This window comes from Sturnira hondurensis, unplaced genomic scaffold, assembly GCF_014824575.4.
Source record: "Sturnira hondurensis isolate 20B ecotype Veracruz unplaced genomic scaffold, ASM1482457v3 Scaffold0004711, whole genome shotgun sequence".
Classification (NCBI taxonomy): Eukaryota; Metazoa; Chordata; class Mammalia; order Chiroptera; family Phyllostomidae; genus Sturnira; species Sturnira hondurensis.
The window spans coordinates 931,688-953,765 of record NW_028077342.1 but is presented as its reverse complement, the minus strand read 5'-3'; the positions used below and the strand labels follow the sequence as shown (position 1 = coordinate 953,765).

Below are 22,078 nucleotides of genomic sequence, written 5' to 3'. Positions count from 1 at the left end.
GCCCCGATGTAATAGAACTTACAGACTAGTATAATAAACAAGGAAATATGTCCTATGATACCAGGTAGTGATAAGTGCTACAAAGAAAAATGAAACAGGGTAATGGGGCAGAGGAAGCTTCTATTACTAGGAGATCATTGGGTAAAGACCTGAATGGAGTGATAAACACCATGTGGATATATGGGAAAAAGCATTCAAAATAGGGAACGAAAAGTTGTAAAGACCTTGAAGTGGAAGCAGGCAAGGGAATCAGCAAGGCGGACAATGTGTCTGGAGTAGCTTATGTGAGAAATGATAGGAGAGGAATGAGATCAAAGAGGTTATGGGGGGAGACAAGAGAATTTAAGGCTTTTCAGTGTATTGTAAAGCCTTTGAATTGTATTCTGGGTAGTATAGATACTATTGGAAGGTTTCAGAAATAGAACAACATGAGAATTCTGGCTGCTGTGTGGAAAACAGACTTTAGGGAGAAAACAGTGGAAGCAGGAAAACAATTAAAAAGCAGTCTGAATAATCTAGGGGTGGAATGACGATGAATGGACTAGGGAGAAAAGCGGATGGCAGGGTCAAATGCACATGTTTTGTTTCTTTTAATCCTCATAATTTAAAAGTATATGATTCCTTAAAATATAAGGCTCTTTTTCACCTTGTTTATTCCTTTCGGTAACCTCATTTGGCACTTAGGGAAAGCACTATTATCTTAAGTTTTAAAAAAGAAGTGAAGGATGATAACTTGCCCTAAATCCCAGAGTTACCAAAGCTGACGCATCCAGCATAATTTATCTAGTGCTAAGTATATTCCTTGGGTTGTTTGTTATCTCTTTCTAATATGACATCGTGAGATGTTTTCTCTTTGTTTCTTTCATTTTAATTTTGAAATAATGTCATGCTTACTGAAAATTTTCAACATTAGTACAATTTCTATATGCTCTTTAGTAGCTTCTCCAAATGTTAGCATTTTTAGAATCAGAGTAAGATGATAAAAATCAGTAAATTAACATAGGTTTAATGCTACTTGTATACCTATTCAAGTTTCAGCGATTGTCTGGTTGATGTCCTTTATCTGGTCCAGGATCCCACATCGGATTTGGTTGCTGGGTTCCCTTACTCGCCTCCCCTCTGTGACAGCCTTTTAATCTTTCCTAGTCTTTTATGACCTTGACATTTTTGAAACATACAGGCCAGTTATTTTATAGAACATCTCTAAATTTGAGTTTTATGATATTGCCTTGTGGTTAAATTCACCTGATACATTTTTGTCAAGACTATCAAGAAGTGGTGGTGTCTATTCTGTTACTAATCCTATTACATTTAGTCACTTGGTTAAGGTTTGTTTGCCAGACTTTTCCACTGTCAAGTTACTATTTTTCCCTTTGTAATTGATGAGTAAGTAGATGTATTTCACTGACAAGTAAGCTGAGACATGAAGGTGTGTAGTAACCTACCCATGGGTACACAGGTAGAAAATGATGGAGGCTCTTCTCTCTAAACCTTGTAATTATTCTGTTTTCCTGTATTCACATTGCCTCTTGAAAGATGCCAAACTTGCCTCTTAAATTCAGCTTTGCCATGCTGAATTTGGCTTCATTCTGTCCCTCTTAGTTTATTAGAGTTAGGAAAACAGCCAGCTCTGTGGCAGCATTTTCCTGATTTGGGGGTTGAGCTAGTTATAGCCACCACGACAGTTGTGAAGGGAGCTCTCTTCCGCTGCTTCCAGGATCACCATCTGATAAATGGTATGGAACCTTCAGAGTCCTGGTCCCCTTATCCTCTCTTTCCACCATCTGTTTTTATTTACCTTGTTGTTTGGTGACTCACTACCTTAGAAAAGCTTATTGGTAGAGAAGGAGTGGTCCTGATACCCAATTCTGGAAAATCTCATCAGATAAAGAGGGATTCCTTTCTTGTGTTTGGGGTATGGTAATGGTGAGGGTGGTCACCGTAAACCCATTGGTCTCTGTCATTGCAAATCATTAAAAAAACACACCCTGGATGTTTCCCACACAAATTTGAAAAATTCCTGGTGTTCTTAGCTGGCTCTTGTGAAAAACAATATTTTGGCTTGGAGTTAGGAGACCTGAGTTCTAAGTCCTGACTGTATCCCTTGTTAAGTTCTTTTTCTTCTCTGAATCTTCATTTCTCCTTGTATAAAATGACAACTAAGTATAATGATCTCCAAGGGTCATATAAAAACTATGGATTTTTATCCTGATGAAAAGACCAGTGCTGATCTGATTTCTCACCCCCTGCAGATGACAACCAGACCTTTGTGGAGACCTACTACGAAATGCCACTGGTGATCACTGTGTTTACTGATACCCAAGAGGTGGTTGTGCCATGCCGAGTCACTTCTCCTGATGTCAGTGTCAAGCTTCAGTTGGTAAGTTGCATTTTGGGGGTGTCAGATAGAGGACTTGTTGCTAACTCAAGTATGAAATGTAAAAAAGAGTAAGGGACAGTGTTTCAGTTTCATTCCCGGTACTTGCTCCGGGTATGCCATGTCTGCCTCTTTGGGGCAGCATATAGAAGCAGACATACTACTTTTTTACCTTGGATGAGTATCACCATGAGAGGTTTATAAAAACTAATGATAAATATGATAGATGCTTAGATGTTTTATGAGACCCCATGTGGACTAGACATAAGTGCTGTCCATGTCTACAGGTCTTGGACCAGAGGGCTTTTTTTCTGAAATAGAGAGAAAATGGAGGATAGTTTTCAGAGAAATATACAAGGATAAGAGAGGGAAGGTAAGCCCGCCCATGTAGCTTGATTAGTTAAGTCAATCTTGGTGATGAGTGCAGTAACATATGTCCCTTGTAGATCACCTCCATAGCCACCAAAGCCCTCAGCATCCATAGTTGTGTGACATCACTAGAAATTGTAAACCCATTCATGTGCATCACCCTCTCGGAGCTGTACACATAACTACTCTGTAAAGTGGATAGAGCTGGTTTTAGTATTTCCATTTTACATATGAGGTATGTAGGCTTAGAGAAAAGGAAAAACTTGCTTATTTGAAAAGGTCACGGTGAAAAGTAAAAATAGGTTTTCTGCCCTGGCTGGTGTAGCTTGGTGGGTTGAGTGAAGACTGTGAGCCAAAGGGTCACCACTTCGATTCCCAGTCAGGGCACATGCCTGGGTTGCAGGCCACATCCCCAGTAGAGGCCACGTGAGAGGCAACCACACATTGATGTTTCTATCCCTTTCTTATTCCCTCCCTTCCCTTCTCTCTAAAAATAAATAAATAAAATCTTTAAAAAATAGATGTTCTGATTCCCTGTCTAGTGTTCCAGCTATTATTTGTGTGGCCTTCCTCAGTGTGGCAGGCTACCTCTGCTCCCCTCCTAGATGCACTGTTCCTCTGCTCCCAAGCCCTTTCTCACTTTCATGTTAGGAAAAAGCTGTGAACCTCTCACAGCAGCAGACAAAGATCATTTCACTTTCCTTAGATAGAGGGAGCGTCAACATTGTCCCAATGCCTTCTGCCAGTACAGCTGTGAAAACTGAGAGATGGATCAGCCTGGAAATTGTGTCTGGTAGCAACAGCTGATGTGTGGCAAAAGAAGGTGCAAAAGCCCATGGGCAGAAGAATTTAATCTCTTAAAAAGTTCCTCAAGACCTTGGAGTCCATTAGCCATTCCCTGAAGACCACACTGTGCTCCTCTTTCCAGGCTTATCTGCCCCTTAGGTTGTTAGAAAAGTCCATTGTACATTCAGAGGAGCAGCCCTCAGGGCCATGCTGTCATCCTCCCCCCACTGAACCATGAGCTCCCACTCTTCTCTGGGACATTCTTCTGGCTCTTTCTCAAGGGAAAAGGAAGGTACTCCTTGTCTTTGGGATTTGGTCCAGAAAGAAGCAGTGGCGTGGGGGAATGGGTGGAGCAGGGAGGATGCAGTCTGCTGTAGAGTTTATGTGCTTGGCTGGCCACCTCATCCTTCCTCTACCTAGTAAGCAGCGAGGGTGTCCTGGCCCACCCACCAGGACCCTTTGGTGGGACTTGGAGTCACTATGTCTCTTTCCTCTGCTAAAAGGAAACACTAGGTGGGGAAGGGACTGACCTGTCTAATTTAAAACATCCTTTTCTAAAATTAAACCCTCGTAGGCAGCCAGTTTACCTCCAGATGATATGTCAGAGTATGGAAGAGGCATACCCGAGATTCACTTTTTCCTCAGGCCTTTGCTGGTTTAATTAGAATAGGCAACCTCATGGTATCCAGAAATCATTCCCTTCCATTAAAAGGGGATTCAAAAATACCAACCCATAATATTTCACTTTGTTTGCACCAACATTTCCCACAGTTCAAGTTAGCTTCTTTATTATCTCATTGTATTCTGAAACCAAAATTCATCTTACTGCTGCCTTTTAAAGAGCTTTGAACTGAAGACCCTACCTCAACCCTTAGACACTACTTTTAGCTTGAAGCTTGGCTACTGTGATCTGACAGGTGGATTGAAGGGTGTCCCGCCTTGGCCGGTGTGGCTCAGTTGGTTGGAGTGGTGTCCCATACACCAAAAGGTTGCAGGTTTGATTCCTAGTCAGGGCACATGTCTAGATTGCCAGTTTATTCCCTAATTGGGGCACATAAGGGAGGCAGCCAATCAGTGTTTCTCTCTCACACTGATGTCTCTCTCTCTCTCTCTCTCTCTCTCAGCAATAAAAAAACTCATCAGGTGAGGATAAAAAAAAAGGTGCCCCTGAAGAACATGTAAGAGGGATTTCCATCACACTGTAAATAGCTCTTGAGTTGGTCTCTAGAATCAGGTCAGTGTCCTTACACCCACAGAGAGAGCAGTTCTGGACTAGGAATGAGGAAACCTAAGTGTAGGTGGGATAACGATCCTTAACTACTTACTTAGGACACTGAATGTGGATTATCCCTTGTAAAATGCAATAGGTTATATAAGTGAAGGCGCTGTCTAATTATGATTATTAGAAGTGGAATTTGACTTCTTCTTTGAGTGTTTACTGCTATGATCGTCTCTCACAAGACCCACATAGATATCTGCATTCCCCTTCTTGCATTTCAGTTCCATCACTGGATTTCCATGACTCAGCCACAGGTGCAGGAGAGAGAAGAGTGCTCCTTTTCTGAAATTGTAGCTTTAGGAAAAGTGAGCTTCATTTAAAACCAAATTAACAATATATTCAAGGGTGTTTTCCCAATGGTAATAGTAAATAAAGCCAACTTCACGAAGGGAGGAAAACAGAACTATTCCTGAGGACACATTCAATATAATTTGCTTCAGTCCAACACATTTACAAGTCTACTCTGTGACAAACACTGGCCAAACATGGTAACAGCAAATTGCCATAACACATCACCACAAAGTGAGTGGCCTAAACTACAGAAACATTTTCTCGCACAGGTCGAGAAGGTGGCAGTCTGAAATCAAAGTGCTGGCAGGGCTGTGCCCCCATTGAAGGCTCTGTGAAAGGATCCTTCCTTGCCTTCTCCAGTGCCTGGTGGCTCCACACATCCCTTGGCTTGTGGGTGCATAGCATTGATTCCTGCCTTGGTGTTTACATGGCCTTCTCCCTTCTTTCTCTGTGTGTCTTTTCTTTTACATGGTCACATATCATTAGAGCCTAGCCTAGTCCAGGATATTTTCATCTCAACATCCTTAAGTTAATTATATTGGTAAAGATTCCTTTTATAAATAACCCAACTGGGTAGATGTATCTTTTTTAATGGGGGGGGTCTCTGTTCAACCCACTAGAAGTCATTACCAGTGCCATGTATTTTACTGAGAGCTTGACTTGCCTTATCTTATTTAATATCCACACTTGATGTTCTCAGAGTTCAATGCCTACCTTCCAAATAGTGTGGTATCTGTGTGTGTGTGTGTGTGTGTGTGTGTGTGTGTGTGTGTGTTCTGGAAGGAGACTTCATACTGTTCTTAATAATTGTTGTTTGTTTGACTTAAGTGCTCTATTCGATGTTTATATGTACTGACCACAGTGGGAGTGCAGAGGAGAAAGAGAATACTTTCCTGAGTCAGTCTTTGCTCGCTGAGGAGCTGCACTGCTGATGATCTGCGCCCTGCTGAATAAGTAGATGCACCTTTGGTGGATAATTGGGCAAAGAACACAAGTAGATGAATGAACACATGAAGGAGCAGCCAGGATTATTGGTCGAAAGTCAACAAAATTGAACAAAGCCTAACATATTAGAATTGGCTTAGGTGAAATGGAAAGTGTATTTCAAAAGAAAGAGTAGGGCTAGGACATGCATTCAGTAACAGTTCCTCTTTTGAATGCCACAGACCTGCTTCTTTCACAAATGGGATGTGGTCATCTACAGGGCATTGTCTTTTAAAAAAGATATATTATTGATTATGCTATTTCAGTTGTCTCACCTTTTCCCCCTTTGTCCTCCTCTGCCCAGTACCCCTTCCCTCCAGCAATCCCCTCCTTAGTACATGTCCATGGCTCGTGCTTATAAGTTCTTTGGTTTCTCTGTTTCCTATACTATTCTTTTGTCTCCCTTGTATATTTTGTACCTATCATTTATGCTTCTTAATCCCTGTACCCTTTACCCTCCCAGCTGATAACCCTTCATGTGATCTCCATATCTGAGATTGTATTCCTGTTCTGCTTATTTGCTTTTTTTTTAGATTTAGTCATTGAAAGTTGTGCATTTGTTGCCCTTTTAATAACATTCATAGTTTTGACTTTCTTTTTCTTACATAAGTCCCTTTAACATTTCATTTAACAATGGCATGGTGATGATGAACTCCTTTAGCTTTACCTTGTTTAGGAATAACTCTATCCACTCTTCCATTTTAAATGATAGCTATGCTGGATAGACCAATCTTGGGTGTAGGTCCTTGCTTTTCATCACTTTGAATAATTCTTGCCAGTCCCTTCTAGTCTGCAAAGTTTCTTTTAAGAAATCAGCCCTCAGTCTTATGGAAACTTCTTTGTGGGTAACGGTCTCCTTTTCTGTTGCTGCTTTTAAGACTCTGTCTTTATTTTTAACCTTTGGCATTTTAATTATTATGTATTTTTGTGTAGTCCTCTTTGGGTCCAACTTATTTGGGATGTTCTGTGCTTCCTGGACTTGTATGTCTATTTCCTTCACCAAATTAGGGAAGTTTTTTTTTCCATTATTTTTTCAAATAAGTTTCAATTTCTTACTGCTCCTCTTCTCCTTCTGACACTCCTATGATTCTGATGTTGGTACATTCAGAGATGTCTCAGAGGCACCTTATACTAGCCTCATTTTTAAAATTCTTTTTTCTTTTTGCTGTTCTAGTTGAATGATTATTTCTTCCTTATGTTCCAAATTATTGACTTGAATCCCAGTTTCATCCTCTCCACTGATGGTTCCCTGTAGATTTTTTTTTAAATATTTTATTTATTTATCTTTAGAGGGGAAGGGAAGGAGAGAGGAAGGAAACATCAATGTATGGTTGCTTCTGGTGCATCCCCTGCAGGGAACTGACCCCTGCCAGAAACTGGCCTGCAACCCAAGCATGTGCCCTGACTGGGAATCGAACTGCGATTGTCTGGTTCGCAGGCCCGTGCTCAATCCACTGAGCTACACCAGCCAGGGCTAGATTTTTTAAATTTCACTTACTGTACCCTTCATTTCTTCCTGGATCTTTTTCATTTTGTTGCTGTACTCAGTGAGTTCTTTGAGCATCCCAGTCACCAGTGTTTTGAACTCTGCATCTGATAGGTTGGCGAGCTTCTTGTCACTTGGTTCTTTTTCTAGAGTTTTGATCTCTTCTTTCATTTGAACCATATTTCTTTGTCTCCTCAACTTGGCAGCCTCCCTTTGTCTGTTTCTGTGTATTAGGTAGAGCTGCTTTGACTCCCCATCTCAGTAGTGTGGCCTATTGTAGAAAAGGCACCTATAAATTGTGTGGAGCAGAACTTTAGGTAATCGCCAGGGTAGGGCAACCCACTTTACCATTTTGTGGCTCTGTGTGGGGGAGGACTCCGAAAGGGGACTGTGCCACTGCTTGGCTTCTGGAGGTTTGCCCAGCACTTGCCCTGTGCTACTGGTGCACTTTCAGGCGTGGCCCTGGTGCTGAATCTCAGCGGAGTCTGTGTATGCTTTAAGACCATGTGGGACCTTTAAGTGGAGTCTCCCGAAAATCTGGCATTTTTTCCCCTGCCCCAACTCCCACTGGTTATTACAGCCAGAAGTTATGGAGATTTATCTTCCTGGCACTGGAACCCTGGGTTGTGTAGTCTGGCCTGGTGCTGGGATTGCTCACTCCAAGATATCCCTCCCAATTTTTATATACCACATGTGAATGTGGGACTGCTCATTCTGCCATCGCCACTTCTTCATGCCATACTGTGTCTCTGCACCTCTCACCCATCTTTGCATCTCCTCATCTTCTCCCTTCCTACCTGTCTGGACGAATGTGGCTTCTTTAAATCTTTGTTTGTCAGACTTCCATACAGCTCAGTTTTCTGATGGTTCTGGCTGTTACTTGTTTTGAGATCTAATTGTAATCCTTTCTGGGGTTGTGTGAGGAGGCAAAGCATGTTTACCTATGCTTCCATCTTAACCGAAAGTCCAGTCCCCAAGTCTTTATTGCCAGAGAAGAACTGATAGGCAATATTTATCTGACTGCAATTTAGAAAATAATCACAGGGAAGTGTTTTGATGTCCTAACCTAAAATTTGATGCCCACTTCTAGACCAATCACTGTGGCAGAGAGGCAGGATTTGTGTGAGAATGACAGCTCTCCTACAATCTACACAGTGAAAGCACGTGTTTCTATAGTGGCGAGAGGGATGTCAGGGCTGGTTAGTGGGAAAGGGTAGAGATAATAACAAGAGGAGTGTCCTATTCTGAGCAATTGTGCCTAATATAGGTAATGATGTGTCTAATATAGATAAAGAAAATGTAATTTAGAATGAAGGGAAGGAAGAGAGATTCTGGAAGTGGAATCTAACAGCAGAGTTTTTTTTAACCTTGGCACTATTGATATGTGGTGTCAGATACTTCTTTGTCGTAAGGTGGGGGCTATCTTGTGCATTGTGGGAATGCTTAACAGAATCCTTGGCCTCTACCCACTAGATTCCAGGGGCAACACATGCCCCCCAGTTGCGACAACCAAAAATGTCTCCAGATACTGCCTAATGTCCCCTTGGGAATAAAATCCTCCCTGCCCCCCCCACTCTTTGAGAACCACTGATGTATATGATTCATTAGGTGAATGAATTGCTTTCTAAGGACTGAGGCTATAGTTGATCAAATGGGAAAAAATTTAGACACAGAGTCTTTATTTCTAGTCTGCAGTCACATTGTATAATATTTTAGTATCCCACTATTACTCTGAATTTCTGCATAAACATGCAATAAACTCAAGGGTTTTAACTCTCCTTGATTACTGAGTGCAGTTACTTTCTAAGCTTCCTTTTTTGGGATTCATCCCATATGTTATTTGAGTTTCCCTTATTCCATGCTACAATTTTGGGGTTCAGATTCTCTGGGACATTAGTGTCTGGTAGCTAACTACATTTAGGTTATGGTGAAATTACTAATGATATAAGGGCTTCTCAAAGGGGCACAACAAAGATTCTGGTGAAAAGTGATTTTTTGAAAAATAATTTTAAATGTTTTAATTCAAGAGGTAGTACTTAAGAAGCTAAAAATAACATGAAACTAAAAAGAAATGTGATATACTTTCAACACTAGGTTTTGTGTTATTAGACAAAAGGTGGTGACCTCATTCAGAGATTAAGAATAAGGCTCTGAGTAGGTCCTGTTTGGTAACAATAAGAGAACTGAACCAAGAGCCAAAAAGGTATAGAACCTCAGTGCTGGAAGAGACTTTGGAGACTAATTTGCCACCTGAAACAAAAAATTATTTTATAGCACCCTGGACAAATAGTCATCCAGCTCTTGTTTCTGTGCTTTCAGTGACAAGAGAGGTCACCATCTGATTGAGACAAAATAGGTGTCACTGTCATGTCCACTTATTGATCCCATTTTACCCTCTGAAGTTTTATATAAAAGTTCAATGCTTTTTCTTAGTTTGATTCATTCTTTATTTGAAAAAATAGATTGCTGAGTACAGTGGGCAAAAGGCTGGTTCTTTTTCAAATACATCATTATAATATAATGCCATTCACAGTTTTTACATTGTGTCAAATGTAGTTTCTTAGTAGCTTTTTAAAAAGTATTCATTACTCACTTATACTCATCGAAGAACACAGTATTGAGGATTATTTGCTAGTCAATACTTGATTTTTCTCACAAGTTCCCAAATAAGAGTTCTTCAAATACCTGCCCCTCCCACAAATACCAAGAAAACAGCCAACGCACCCCACCTACTCCTTCTATCCTCAAGTGTTCTCTTTCATCAGGCTAAAAATATCCTGCTTCTTAAACTATTCCTTATATCACAAGACTTCCAGAACCTTCATAGTTCTTATCATCTTCCTCTGACCATGCTTCAATTTAAAGATTTTCATTAAAATATAGGGTTCATTTTTATACACCAATGAATATAAATTGGTATATGCTTGCTGTGATGAACTTTGATAGAAGATATCAAGTGTCTAGAAATTGTTTGTGTACACTTTGACACAATAATTATGTATCTTAAGATATTGTCCAGTGAATAAGCAAAGATTTAAGCATAAAAATATTGATTGCCACATTATTTTAAATAACAAAATTAAAAATTATGATAAAAGCCCTGGCTGGTGTGGCTCAGTGGATTGTGTGTCGGCTTGCAAACCGAAGGGTCACTGGTTCGATTCCCACTGAGGGCACATGCCTTGGTTGTAGGCCAGGTTCCCCAGTAGGGGGTGTGCACGAGGCGACCACACATTGATGTTACTCTCCCTCTCTTTCTCCCTCCCATCCCCTCTCTCTATACATAAATAAATAAAAATAAAATCTTAAAACAATTATTATAACATAAATATCTAACAGTGAAAAGAATGGTTAAATAACAGAATAACCAATATTATATCAGCATTAGAATTGTTATGAAGAGTTTTTAATACTATGAGAACATGCTAATGATATAATATAAAAAATAACAGGATAAATTGTATTTACTTTATAAGTACAGCTATGTAACAATGTGTACAGACATAGAAAATGGACTGTAAGTACTGATAAATATTTCATTGTTCCTAGTGGCTCTTTTGGGGTTCCAGGTCATGATTTTTTCTTTATTTTCTCTAATATTTTTGAAAACTGTTCAAATTGGTATGTATTGTTTTTATATAAACCAAAAGACAATTTAGTAATCCAGATCTGTTTACAAACTCACTAGCTTAGAATAAGTCTATGCTGTTTACAATTGGATCCCTAGCACAGAGTCCATACTACATACTATGAAATATTAAATGTTTGATTGAATCAATGAAAGTACCAGCTACAAATGGAGTTCATATAGGTCACTAAGTTCCTTAAACTCTTTATCATTTTTCCTTCCATGAGGCAGGAGGAGCGACCCACAGTAACAGAGTATTGGTACATATCAGGGCCCCTGATGAACAGTTGAGGAACCTGGGAGCCTGGCAGTTGCCATTCTCTCACATAACCTAAAAGAAGGCCTAATGAATCTCAGCATAGCCTCTTTGGGTCTGAGCAATTCCAACTGAAGAGATCCCAGTCTTACTATTTAATCCAATAATAAGCAACTAGTTAAGCAAGGTATCCCCTATGGACTTCATCTGTAAGATGAAAGTAACAATAATATCTACCTCATAGAGTTGTAAAGATTAAATGAGCTAATACAGTGCCTGGCACATAGTAAGTGCCGTCTAAGTGTTTACTAGTATAATTATTATTTGTTGAGTATCTACTCTGAGGCCAGAAGTGTACTAATCTCTGACAAGAAAACAAAGGTGAGCCAGCACAGACTCAGTTCAGAGGAAGCTGGGGCAGGACGGGAGAACAGGCCAAGGCCATTCCTATGAGTGGCTTCAGAACAGATGGTTTGGGGGTGATACTGATAACTGGTGAGAACTTTACATGTATGTCTTCCTTTATCCTCCTTCCCTTGCCACACAGTTCCACCCTACCACGTTCACCTATGTGAACCAAAAGTGGGATCCCCGGAGAGGCTTCATTGTGACCCGACCCTCCTACCACTTCTACAGCAGCATTCTCCAGTGCGTCGCTGAAGTTAATGGGAAGACACACAAATCATTCTATCTCCCACAGCGTCTAGGTATGTGATCCTATGCTTTTAGATGAGGGAATGAGATCCTGTTGCTCCTCATAATCACTTCCTCTTTGTGGTTGTGAAGTAAACCTTACTTCCGCTACAATCACTTCCATTGCACTTAATAACTAGGGATTCTAAGCTTGTGCTTTTAAGAGCTGTATGTATCTCAGTAGATAAAGCCCAGGCTAACTTCCGCTACATTTCTCTCTTGGGCTGTTTTCAGTTGCCAGATCAGTTGACCCATAAAATCAATGTCTAGCAATAAATACTCAGCTTTTACAAGGTTATTGTAGCTAAATAATAGACATCTTGGAGCTTTATATGATTGCTGCCTAGTATAGAATTGGAGATGGACTTCTAAGTCAGGGAAGACCTCGTACTCAGAATTCAGAAATGTGGCCGAGTTAGCCACAGAAGGGCTTAATGGCTTTAGATCTGTTGGACGAAAAATTTCCTGGTATAGAGGTTATTAAACTGGGCATACAATTTCCTAGGCAGGATTGTAGAATCCTTCTCAGTAAAAATCTTAAAGAACTAGGAAGATAACCCTGACCACCACCAAGCCTGTTGATATAGTTTATATAAAATCTTATCTAGCTGTTTTTGAATCATGGAATCTTCTTCTTTGTTTTCAAGTCTACATTTTTCATCTAAGAAACAGAATGGGAAATTGTAGCGTAATAAGAAGTACTCCGTAATCCAAATGTTTGTCTCTTGCCTTCTTTGTCAGTATCATGCCATCTATTTTCCAGAAACCAAGAGAAAAAATATCTCCATCAAATACAACCACCAGAGACTTCTAGTGGGAGACACCCTTTTCCTACAGTGTGATGCAGAGACCACGTTCAATGGACGCATCAATCTGAACTGGGTGTTCAATCGGCAATATGTAAGGACACTGTCCCTACTCCAAATATTCACAAATCTGCCCACGTCCTTTGTCCCCGCCATTCCCACTCAGTTCCTACTTTGGGTCAAGAACCAGGCAAAGTGCTAAGCAGATTAACAAAGGTGGATAATAAGCAACTTCTGCATTTAAGGAGGCCAGTCTTGTGGGGGACTTGCAGTTCACTTCGCAACACATCATGGCTCATTAGTAACATACATAATGTAATAAAAGTGCAAAAAATGGTATGAGCTTTTCATAGGGATTTTCTTTGGCTTTCTGTCAAGCTGTGACAAGTGAGGCTCTTAGGAATGCTCAATAATATCAGTTGAAATTTTTCCCTTTTTCTTTCCCACCCCTCAGTCCAAGACAACACCCAAGTGTTGTGAAATTAAAAGACACTTGGACCAAGGGTCCCATGTGTACAAGAGCTATACTAACTTGACTATCTGGAATGTAACTATGGAAGACAAGGGTTTGTACATTTGCAGAGAAGAGGACAACACTGCCCTGCAAGCCAATGTCACCATCACAGTGTACAGTACGTAAAATTTTCATTTTTGATTCTCCCCCCTGAGGACTGGCCTACCTACCCTCTTCCCACTCTCTGTATAAGGAATCACTCAGCAAATTACCCCATTTGCTCTCCCAGTATTATGGTCTCAAGGGCTTCTAGTCCCAATACTTTGGGCTTAAATCAGAAATGCTATTGTCAGGCAGCCCCTTTTCTGTTCTTTCACCATGGGCATTGGATGCTGGGAAGCATTGTGATTTAACTTACATACTTTTACATCCTGTTGAGTAGTTACAGTTGTATGGTTTAGGAGCTTAGGATGAAGTAGCTTATTAGTATTTTGGCACATGTAAAGCCTAGATTCTGCCCTAGCTGGTGTGGCTCAGTGAGTTGAGCACAGGTTGTGAAGCAAAGGGTTGCCAGTTCGATTCCCAGTTGGGGCGCATGCCTGGGTTGTGGGCCAGGTCCCCAGTAGGGGGTGCATGAGAGGCAACCACATATTGATGTTTTGCCTCCTTTCTTACTCTCCCTTCCCTTGTCTCTAAAAATAAATAAATGAAATTTTTCAAACAAAAGATTAGATTCTTGAATATTCTATCTTCTTTGCCCATTTTCAGTGTAATCTTGGGCAACTTGCTGCACTTCCCTGGCCTTCATTTTCCTCCTCATGATAATATACTGTTTGAGAGTGAATCTAGCTAGTGGAAAGAATTAATTGAACTTCAGTTTAACATGATTACCCTGTGTTCGTGATGGCCTTTTCTTACAAAGATGTATACACACACACATACTAATACACGTTCTCACAAACACATGAATACCCATATCCCTCCTTGCAGTTATATAAACATACTTAATATTTGCATGTATACATAAAAGCCTCAAGGTACAAATACTAATAACTCTGCACACACATACTTCAAAATACTAACACACACTGTCTGGCTTTATTCTGCAGTAAGATATTTCACACTTACGGTCAGTTCAACCCCTACATCCTGGTTTATATGGTAATCCACTTTAGTTCTCTCAACCTCTGGGTTCCATAGAGCCACTGGTATCAGCTGCATTGCCTTCAGTATCAAGCAAGAGGAAACCTCACTAAAGATAGCTGAAGCAATAAGGACAATTGTCTTATACAACAAGGAATCCTGAGGTTCACAGTTTCGGTGCTAACTGACTTTAGTGGATCATCAATGTCCTTTAGAAGCCTGGTTCCTTCCCCTGTTTTACTCTTACATTCCCAGTATTTTCAAAGTGCCCCTCAATTCCATACCCCATATGCCAGTGATAATGTCTTAAAGGCAGGGAACTGTGAAAATCTCACAACTTGTGTTGCTTTTTGAGTTTTGAAAATCTTTCTTAGAAGTCCCCTAGCTAATTTCTCCTTCTGTTTTATTTTATTTTTATTTTTTTTATTTTTATTTTTAAGATTTTATTTATTTATCTTTAGAGGGGAAGGAGAGAGGGAGAGAAACATCAATGTATGGTTGCCTTTTGTGCATCCCCTGCTGGGAACTGGCCTGCAGGGAACAGGCCTGCAACCCAGGCATGTGCCTTGACTGGGAATCAAACCGCGATCCTCTGGTTTGCAGGCCTGTGCTCTATCCACTGAGCTACCCCAGCCAGGGCTTCTCCTTCTGTTTTATTGTTCATAAACACATTACCTGCCAATGTCTAAATAATCACCTGACAAGGAATATGAGCAAGATGACTGGTCTGCTCACATGGTTCTCAGCCCACAGGCAGTACTGCCTCTCAGGAGCATTGGAAATGCATGAGAGCATTTTTTGTTGTCATCAAAATGGCTGGATGTTACTACTGGTATTGATTGAACAGAGCAAGGATTATAAACATACTTCACAGTTCAGGACAGTATAGCACAACAAAGAATTCTCTTTTTAAAAATGCCAACAGCGTCTCCCCACAATCCACACTGAAAAACACCACTCTACGACAATCAAGATGGACCCCTCTGGGACCAGAAAGGATGTGACTACAAATGAGAAGACTAAACATAGTTGGGATTCAGTTAGACCTACTTCTTCTGACGCCATCCCTGTTTTGCTTTCAGAGAAACCATTCCTCAATGTGAGCTACAAGAGAAGCCGCATTTATGAAGTGACAGCTGGACAAAGTGTGCTCAAAATGGGAGTGAGGGTGGACGCTTTCCCTCGCCCCAATGTGACCTGGTACGTAGGATCTTCTTTCCTAGCTGTTTTGGTTTCCCAGAGCCTCTTATTTTCCCCCACCTCTTCAGAGCTGTTCTTTCAATACATCTCACTGAGAGCCAATCATACAGCAGACACCCCCCCAACAAAAAAAAGGAAAGGAAAATAAAAGAAAAAAGGGATATAATTAACCCCCACCCTACTTTCAGGACACTCACAGCCTCAAGAACTAGGGCTTTATCTCCTCCTCTGCAGGTTTCTTTGCTTGTTTCCTCTTTCCTTTATTGATTTCTCATGTATTGGGGAAAAATGAGTTTTGTATTCTGAAAAGAGAGGAGGAGATAAGGCTGGGAAGTTAGCCAAGGCCATTGTAGAATTCCACAATCTCAAATTTGGAAGGAGTTTCGAAGGTGATTGTACCCAGTCTAATAAAGGCCGTTGAAGGGTAAGAAGTAATACAATAGAAAGAATATGGGCTTTTGAGCCAGAAAAACCTCTGTTCCAATTCTAGTTCATCAAGTTACCCGGCAAGTTACTTAAACTCTAAGATTTAGTGTTTTTTTTTTTGTAAAAGTTGGGTGGCAATGTCCTATGTTATAGAATTTTTTGAGGAATAAGTAATAAATTATTCTGTAAAAAATCTCTATAGCTTATTCAAGTAGTCAGTAGAGAACCATTGAATGCCCTGCAGCAATGAGTGCTGGATTTGAAGCTAAGCTTTGGGAAGATTAATGTGGCCTTAGATGTGTCATATAGTTTCAGATGGAGAAAGACTGGAGAAATAGCTACCAGTTTATGCAGTTATTACAGCAATAGTTCCTGTGAGGGTGTAGGGGCCTGCATAATCTGGAAGCATGGGAATATACAGAATAGATTTGGGAAACATTGCACAGGTACACTCTTTAGGATTCAGTAGCCAATTAGACGTATGAATCAAAGCCCAAGGATTAGAAGTGCTTTGCAGTTTTCAAGTTTGGTGATGTGTGAGACTGCTGCAGCTATTAACAGTCTGGAGCTACATGTTGAAGCTGGAAACTGGGGAGCATCAACTGGGAGTGGATGAATGCACCCAGGTAGAATGCACAGAGAGAAAAGAGTCCAAACGCAGAATCCAGGGGCACATTTAGATTGGTGAGGTTAAGCCTTTATTCTGCTACTACTGATATTTGCACAATACCCTATATATATACTCAGGTCATTAGCAGCTCTGAAATTTCTTATCAAAAGCACCCTCTCTCCTTATTTCAGCTGTCTGCTCAAGTATTTTCGGTGCTTGCTCAGTAGGGCACACACATTTAAGGGGGAAGGAAATGGAAGGAGAGTCAGTGAAGAAGAGAGAGACAATGATGAGAACAATGTCCCAAGAGCTAGGGAGGAAGACCTGATCCCTGAAGCCAAACAGTCTAGAAGATCTGAGAGTAATGATGACTGACAGACCACTTGCTTTGATAAATAGGGTAATGCTGCTAAAATTGGAGAATGTGATTTTGAATGAGTGTCAGGGAGAAAAATCCAAGTTTCAAGTGTTAAGGAATGGATAGAAAGTCAAGAAATGGAAGCGTGTGTGAGGCCACTTTCAAAATGTTTAGACCATTAAGGAAAAGGAAGAAACAGGTGCAATTGTTTACTACCACCGTGGCTGTACAAAGGTGCTCCAGCCTGGAAATTTTATGGAGAGGGTTCTACTGATTTGCCTCTCCGTGCTGATTGTGATGAAGCATAACCAAAATGCTCCTGGAGGAGAAAGTTGGATTTTTCTAGAGGCTGGCACTGTACTAACCATGCCTCCCCTGTTCCTCACAGGTACAAAGATGGCAAACCACTCCCAGCAAACCATACCTTTCAGCCTGATCCTCTTAAGTACAAACTCACAATCCTGGAAGTGAATGTAAAGCATGCTGGTAACTACACCTTTGCTCTGAGCAACACCAAGCACGGACTCTACAGAAACCTCACCATACAACTGATTGTCAATGGTGAGTTGCTGGGGTTTAGAACACGCAAAATGAATACAGGTTCTTGTCTTGATAAAGAAAAATGTTATAAGAAAAATTCAAGGCAGGAACACAATAGGAACTGCCTTGGCCACACAGGGACAGGAGTTTTGAAGGAACTTTTTGGTCACCAAGTGTTTTCAGATTAGCCTTCTATGCTGAAAGAATTTTCAGATCTTTGATGAATTCATTTCCTATCATTTTCTCTTACCAAAGACCCTTAAAGTTGGTCTCTTCATATTGAGAAATGTAATTTGAGGAGGGAAGAGCCAAAACTCCATGTCGGTACCTGCTACTGTACATAAAGCTGACTGGAAAGAGGGTTACATTATCTTCTGTGCCTTATCCTAGACCCATTCCTGCTGATATCCCTGGGAAGTAGAACAAAATGATATAGTCAGGCATTCTGAGCACAGCTGCCACGGTCTGCTTCATAATATCCTTACTCCGGTTTTTATCTAGTGGCTCGAAAGCCTATGTGACTTGGCTAGCTTATCACTTCCCCCAAACCAATGCTCTATTTTAGTCTCTCTGTTTCTGCATTGTCTTCCAGCAGAAGACCTTCCTGCTATTATGAGCAGCGTAGCTTACCTCTCACTTACATGTTGGGCTTCTGGTAAGGAAAAGGGAAGTGTGTGAGAAATTAAGAGCCATTCTTGGATAGACCGGTCCTTTGGGTTTTTTTTTTTTAAGCCTTGTTTCATCAGAGGGGAGAATAAAACAGAGAAGCCAGGCGGGTCATTACATGGCTCTAGGACTATGACTTCCCATCGTTTCTTCCCTCAACACCAAAACTTTGCAAAGGATCGTGGTTTGAGTGAGGGAAGCTTGCTAGACTTTTATGCAGCATTTTTGTTTTACATGGACCCTGGATTATCTATGTTATTTGTCCATCCTTGCTTACTATGAATGTTTCCTAGATTTCTCTGGGCCTTCCAATATCAAAAAGAGTAGGCTCATTTGAAGAACTAAAAATAGGTACCACCACTATCATAACTGTCGTGATTAGAGAAGTTCCAGTCTGGACATTGGGGTGAGCACTTGATGCCTCTTTGCCATCTCTGCTAGTCTCTTAAGTCAGACTTATCCCTTCTCATCCTGGCAGTCAGGTGGGCACATAATGAAGGGGTGTTGACCCTTTCTTTGAACCTATTCTCAAACCCAGATTCTCTGACTAAGCCCTCATTGGCCATGTGACCATAGCAATTCACTTTGCCCTTATGATCCTGTTTTATTATCTCTAAAATAAGCATCATGAGACCCTCCTCACAAGGCTGTCATAAAAATCACTTGAGGTAAATAAAGTCTCATGCTTTGCTACCTTATTTCCTTATCTTCTATCATGGTCTTCTGCCAAAATTGTTGAATAGCAGTACTTTAAGCAGCATGGTGTAGGCATCCTAGTTCTCAAAAAATAGTTTCTACATCAGATGTCAGGACATAGACCATTCTAACTAGTCCAATGAATGCCAAACTAAAACAAAGAACAAAATTCCACATCCCTACCCACCACTATCACTTTCTCTCTGTTCCCTCTGTGCTGAACCTGCTCTTTGGCTCGGGAGTTCACCAGTAAGATATCTGAAGAGGAAGGAAAGATGGCAGCAAAACCCCAGTAACTCCTATCCGTCCTAGGGGTTCTCTGGTCAAATGCTGTATAGTTTGTACTTTCTCAAGACCATGTTTTCTGCTTTTTCTTTTTTCTTTTTTGATCATAGGCTTCCAACTGATGCCTTACTGATACCAACTTATTAAACCGACTCAATTCAGAGTATTTTCAGGGCAAAAAAAATTCTGCTTATGGCAGATAAGGAACTAAGGGGCTAGCCACCAGCTGTGATCTCTTTTCCCATGTCCTTACAGAATATCCTGATAATGTTTTGTTTTCTGTTCTTATCATCACAGCACACACTTGCCTCTCATAGTCCATTGATGTCCAAAGAAATAGTTGATCTGCAGGCACGCAGGGCTTGGGGGTATAAGTCTGCAGTCTCTACATTGGCTCCCTACACTATCCCTTGGTTACCTGAGAAGAAATCTGGACACCACTTTTTGGTCCTGAGAGAATCAGATAATGAGTCTGATGTAAGCACCCATATAGAGAGGGATGCACAGTGCTGCAATACAGCTATGGGGTACATTATTAAGGAATAACTATGTTTTTTCTTTTTAACCTGAATACAAGAGGGGACCCCCCAAAACTGGAATCATCTTCTGGAGGCTAGCCCCTTGTAGTATAGGTTTCCCCCACTAGGTGAGTGTTCTAGGAACCCATCTTTAGCCATGTTCGGCTTCAGTGTATTTTTTGGAAGAATTTTTCTACATGTTTGCCCATTTCATGATGGGTGACTTACAAGCACACCTTCCCATACTGTGCTTAGTGTTCAGCACTTTTTGACCAAAAATAACATGGCCGCTGTACCCCACCCACCCTATTCACCTGATCTTGCCTTGGGTGGCTTTTTTGTTTGTTTCCCTGGATGAAAAGCATTCTCAAAGGGAAACATTTTGCCAATGTGGAAAAAGGGGAAACAAAAAAACCAGCAGAAATACTAAAAGGCATCAAAATTAACAAGTTCGAAAACTATTTTGAGCGGTGGAAAAACATCTCAATAGGTGTATTGGATCAAATGGAGAGTACTTTGAAGGTGACTGAAGCTTAAACATCTAAGAATAAATATACTAGTTTTTGTTATTAGTTTTTAAATTCCTGGGTTATCAGGGTGCCCCCTGGTATGTTCTAGTAGAGGAAATGAAAAGCAGCACAGCAACACAGCCTAGCAGGAGTAACCTGTCAGGCCAAATGGGAAAACATTACTCCAAATAAAAATCTAGGAAATAAGGGTCAAAAGAGAACAAATAACTCACTTAGGGTCACCCAGCTAGTTCAAAGCATAGGATCATTTAATTCTGCACCATTATCTTTTTCATTCTAAAGATGTGGGGAAAATGAGGTCTAGAGTGAGAAAGTGATTTATCCAAGGTGTCGCATAGTGTGTTAGAAAGCAGCCAGAACTTGGATGTAAATCTTCTCTGTCAGTAAAATAAGAGATTAGTCTGTTATTTCACAGACTCAAAATAAAAAGGACCAGGCAATGTGGTGATCGTGTTTCAGTGTATACATGTATCAGATCACTGTGTTGTACACCTGAAGCTCACGTAATGTTGCATGCCAATTATACCTCAATAAGAATGAACAATATTAATATAACAAAGTAAATATAATTTCTTATCCTGGCTGATATAGCTCAGTGGATTGAGCACGGGCCTGTGAACCAAAGAGTCACCAGTTCGATTCCCAATCAGGGCACATGCCTGGGTTGCAAGGCCAGCTGCCCAGTAGGGGGCGCACAAGAGGCAACCACACATTGATGTTTCTCTCCCTCTCTTTCTCTTTTCCTTCTCCTCTCTCTAATAAATAAATTCTTTTAAAAACAATTTCTTAAATATGTGAAAACTCATAAAGTATTTAAAAAAAACATCTATGACTTAAACAAGAGAATATGTAACCACCACAGTCAGTGATCCAGGATCCTTGTTGTTCTGCTGTTCCCAAAGTCTTGTTCTCACCCATATGGTCCGAGACAGCTCTCTGCCACCAAATGGGGAAGAAGAACTCCTGCTCTACCATTTAAGGACATGATAAAGAATTTGCACACATACCAGCACTTGGTCACATGATCACCCTAGCTGTGAAAGAGGATAAAAAACATAGTCTTTAAATAAGCAACCATGTTCTGTTTTAAAATCTATTACTATGGATGAAAGGGAAAAGAAAGAAAAAACAAAAAGTGTTTGCCATATATACTGTTGCACAAATATAGTTCAGAGACAAAGCCCAGAATCTTGTCCTTATGCTTCTGTCCTTTGCTGCAATTCTTTGATTAATACTTATGTCAGCTTCAGACCTGGATAGGATTGTGTTCATATTCCTCAATGTTCCATGTCACAGTAACAGTGAACAGGTAGTACTTGCTGAATCACTTGGCCAGACCTGTAATGCTGAGTTCAGCCACACAGGGGGACCAGAGTGCAGTGCAGAGCTCAGACTTTTGGAGTGTGTCTCCTGGGAAAACTTCTGTCCAGGAATCAGATGGGAGGATGCTGGGTTGTGTGGTTACATTGCAGAGGGTAAGCACTCCTATCTCCCCTGCTAACTCAGCCTGTGCTACCTAGAGAAGAGGAAAAAGTGTCCTCCCCCATCCTATAGGCTTGAGGTATCACCCCCAATAGGAGACTGTTTGGGTACTCAGTACTCCCCAGCTCATTTTCATGGGGGGAGAGACAGTGGCTCAGAGCTAAGACAGTCAGAATATGAATCTCTTGGAGGCTATTGTCTAGGAATAGAATGAA

The 22,078-nt window shown here is 40.8% G+C and overlaps 1 protein-coding gene across 1 annotated transcript in view; it reads left to right on the top strand.

Annotated features, from left to right (window-relative positions):
• The window catches only part of LOC118986919 (vascular endothelial growth factor receptor kdr-like), a 163,915-nt gene that overhangs the window by 54,781 nt on the left and 87,056 nt on the right, over positions 1–22,078 (top strand). The window contains exons 4-9 of the mRNA XM_037045971.1: positions 2,253–2,380; positions 12,004–12,163; positions 12,913–13,049; positions 13,410–13,587; positions 15,635–15,752; positions 17,535–17,707. Of these exons, the coding sequence (XP_036901866.1) occupies positions 2,253–2,380; positions 12,004–12,163; positions 12,913–13,049; positions 13,410–13,587; positions 15,635–15,752; positions 17,535–17,707 (894 nt within the window). The remainder of the gene's footprint in view (positions 1–2,252; positions 2,381–12,003; positions 12,164–12,912; positions 13,050–13,409; positions 13,588–15,634; positions 15,753–17,534; positions 17,708–22,078) is intronic.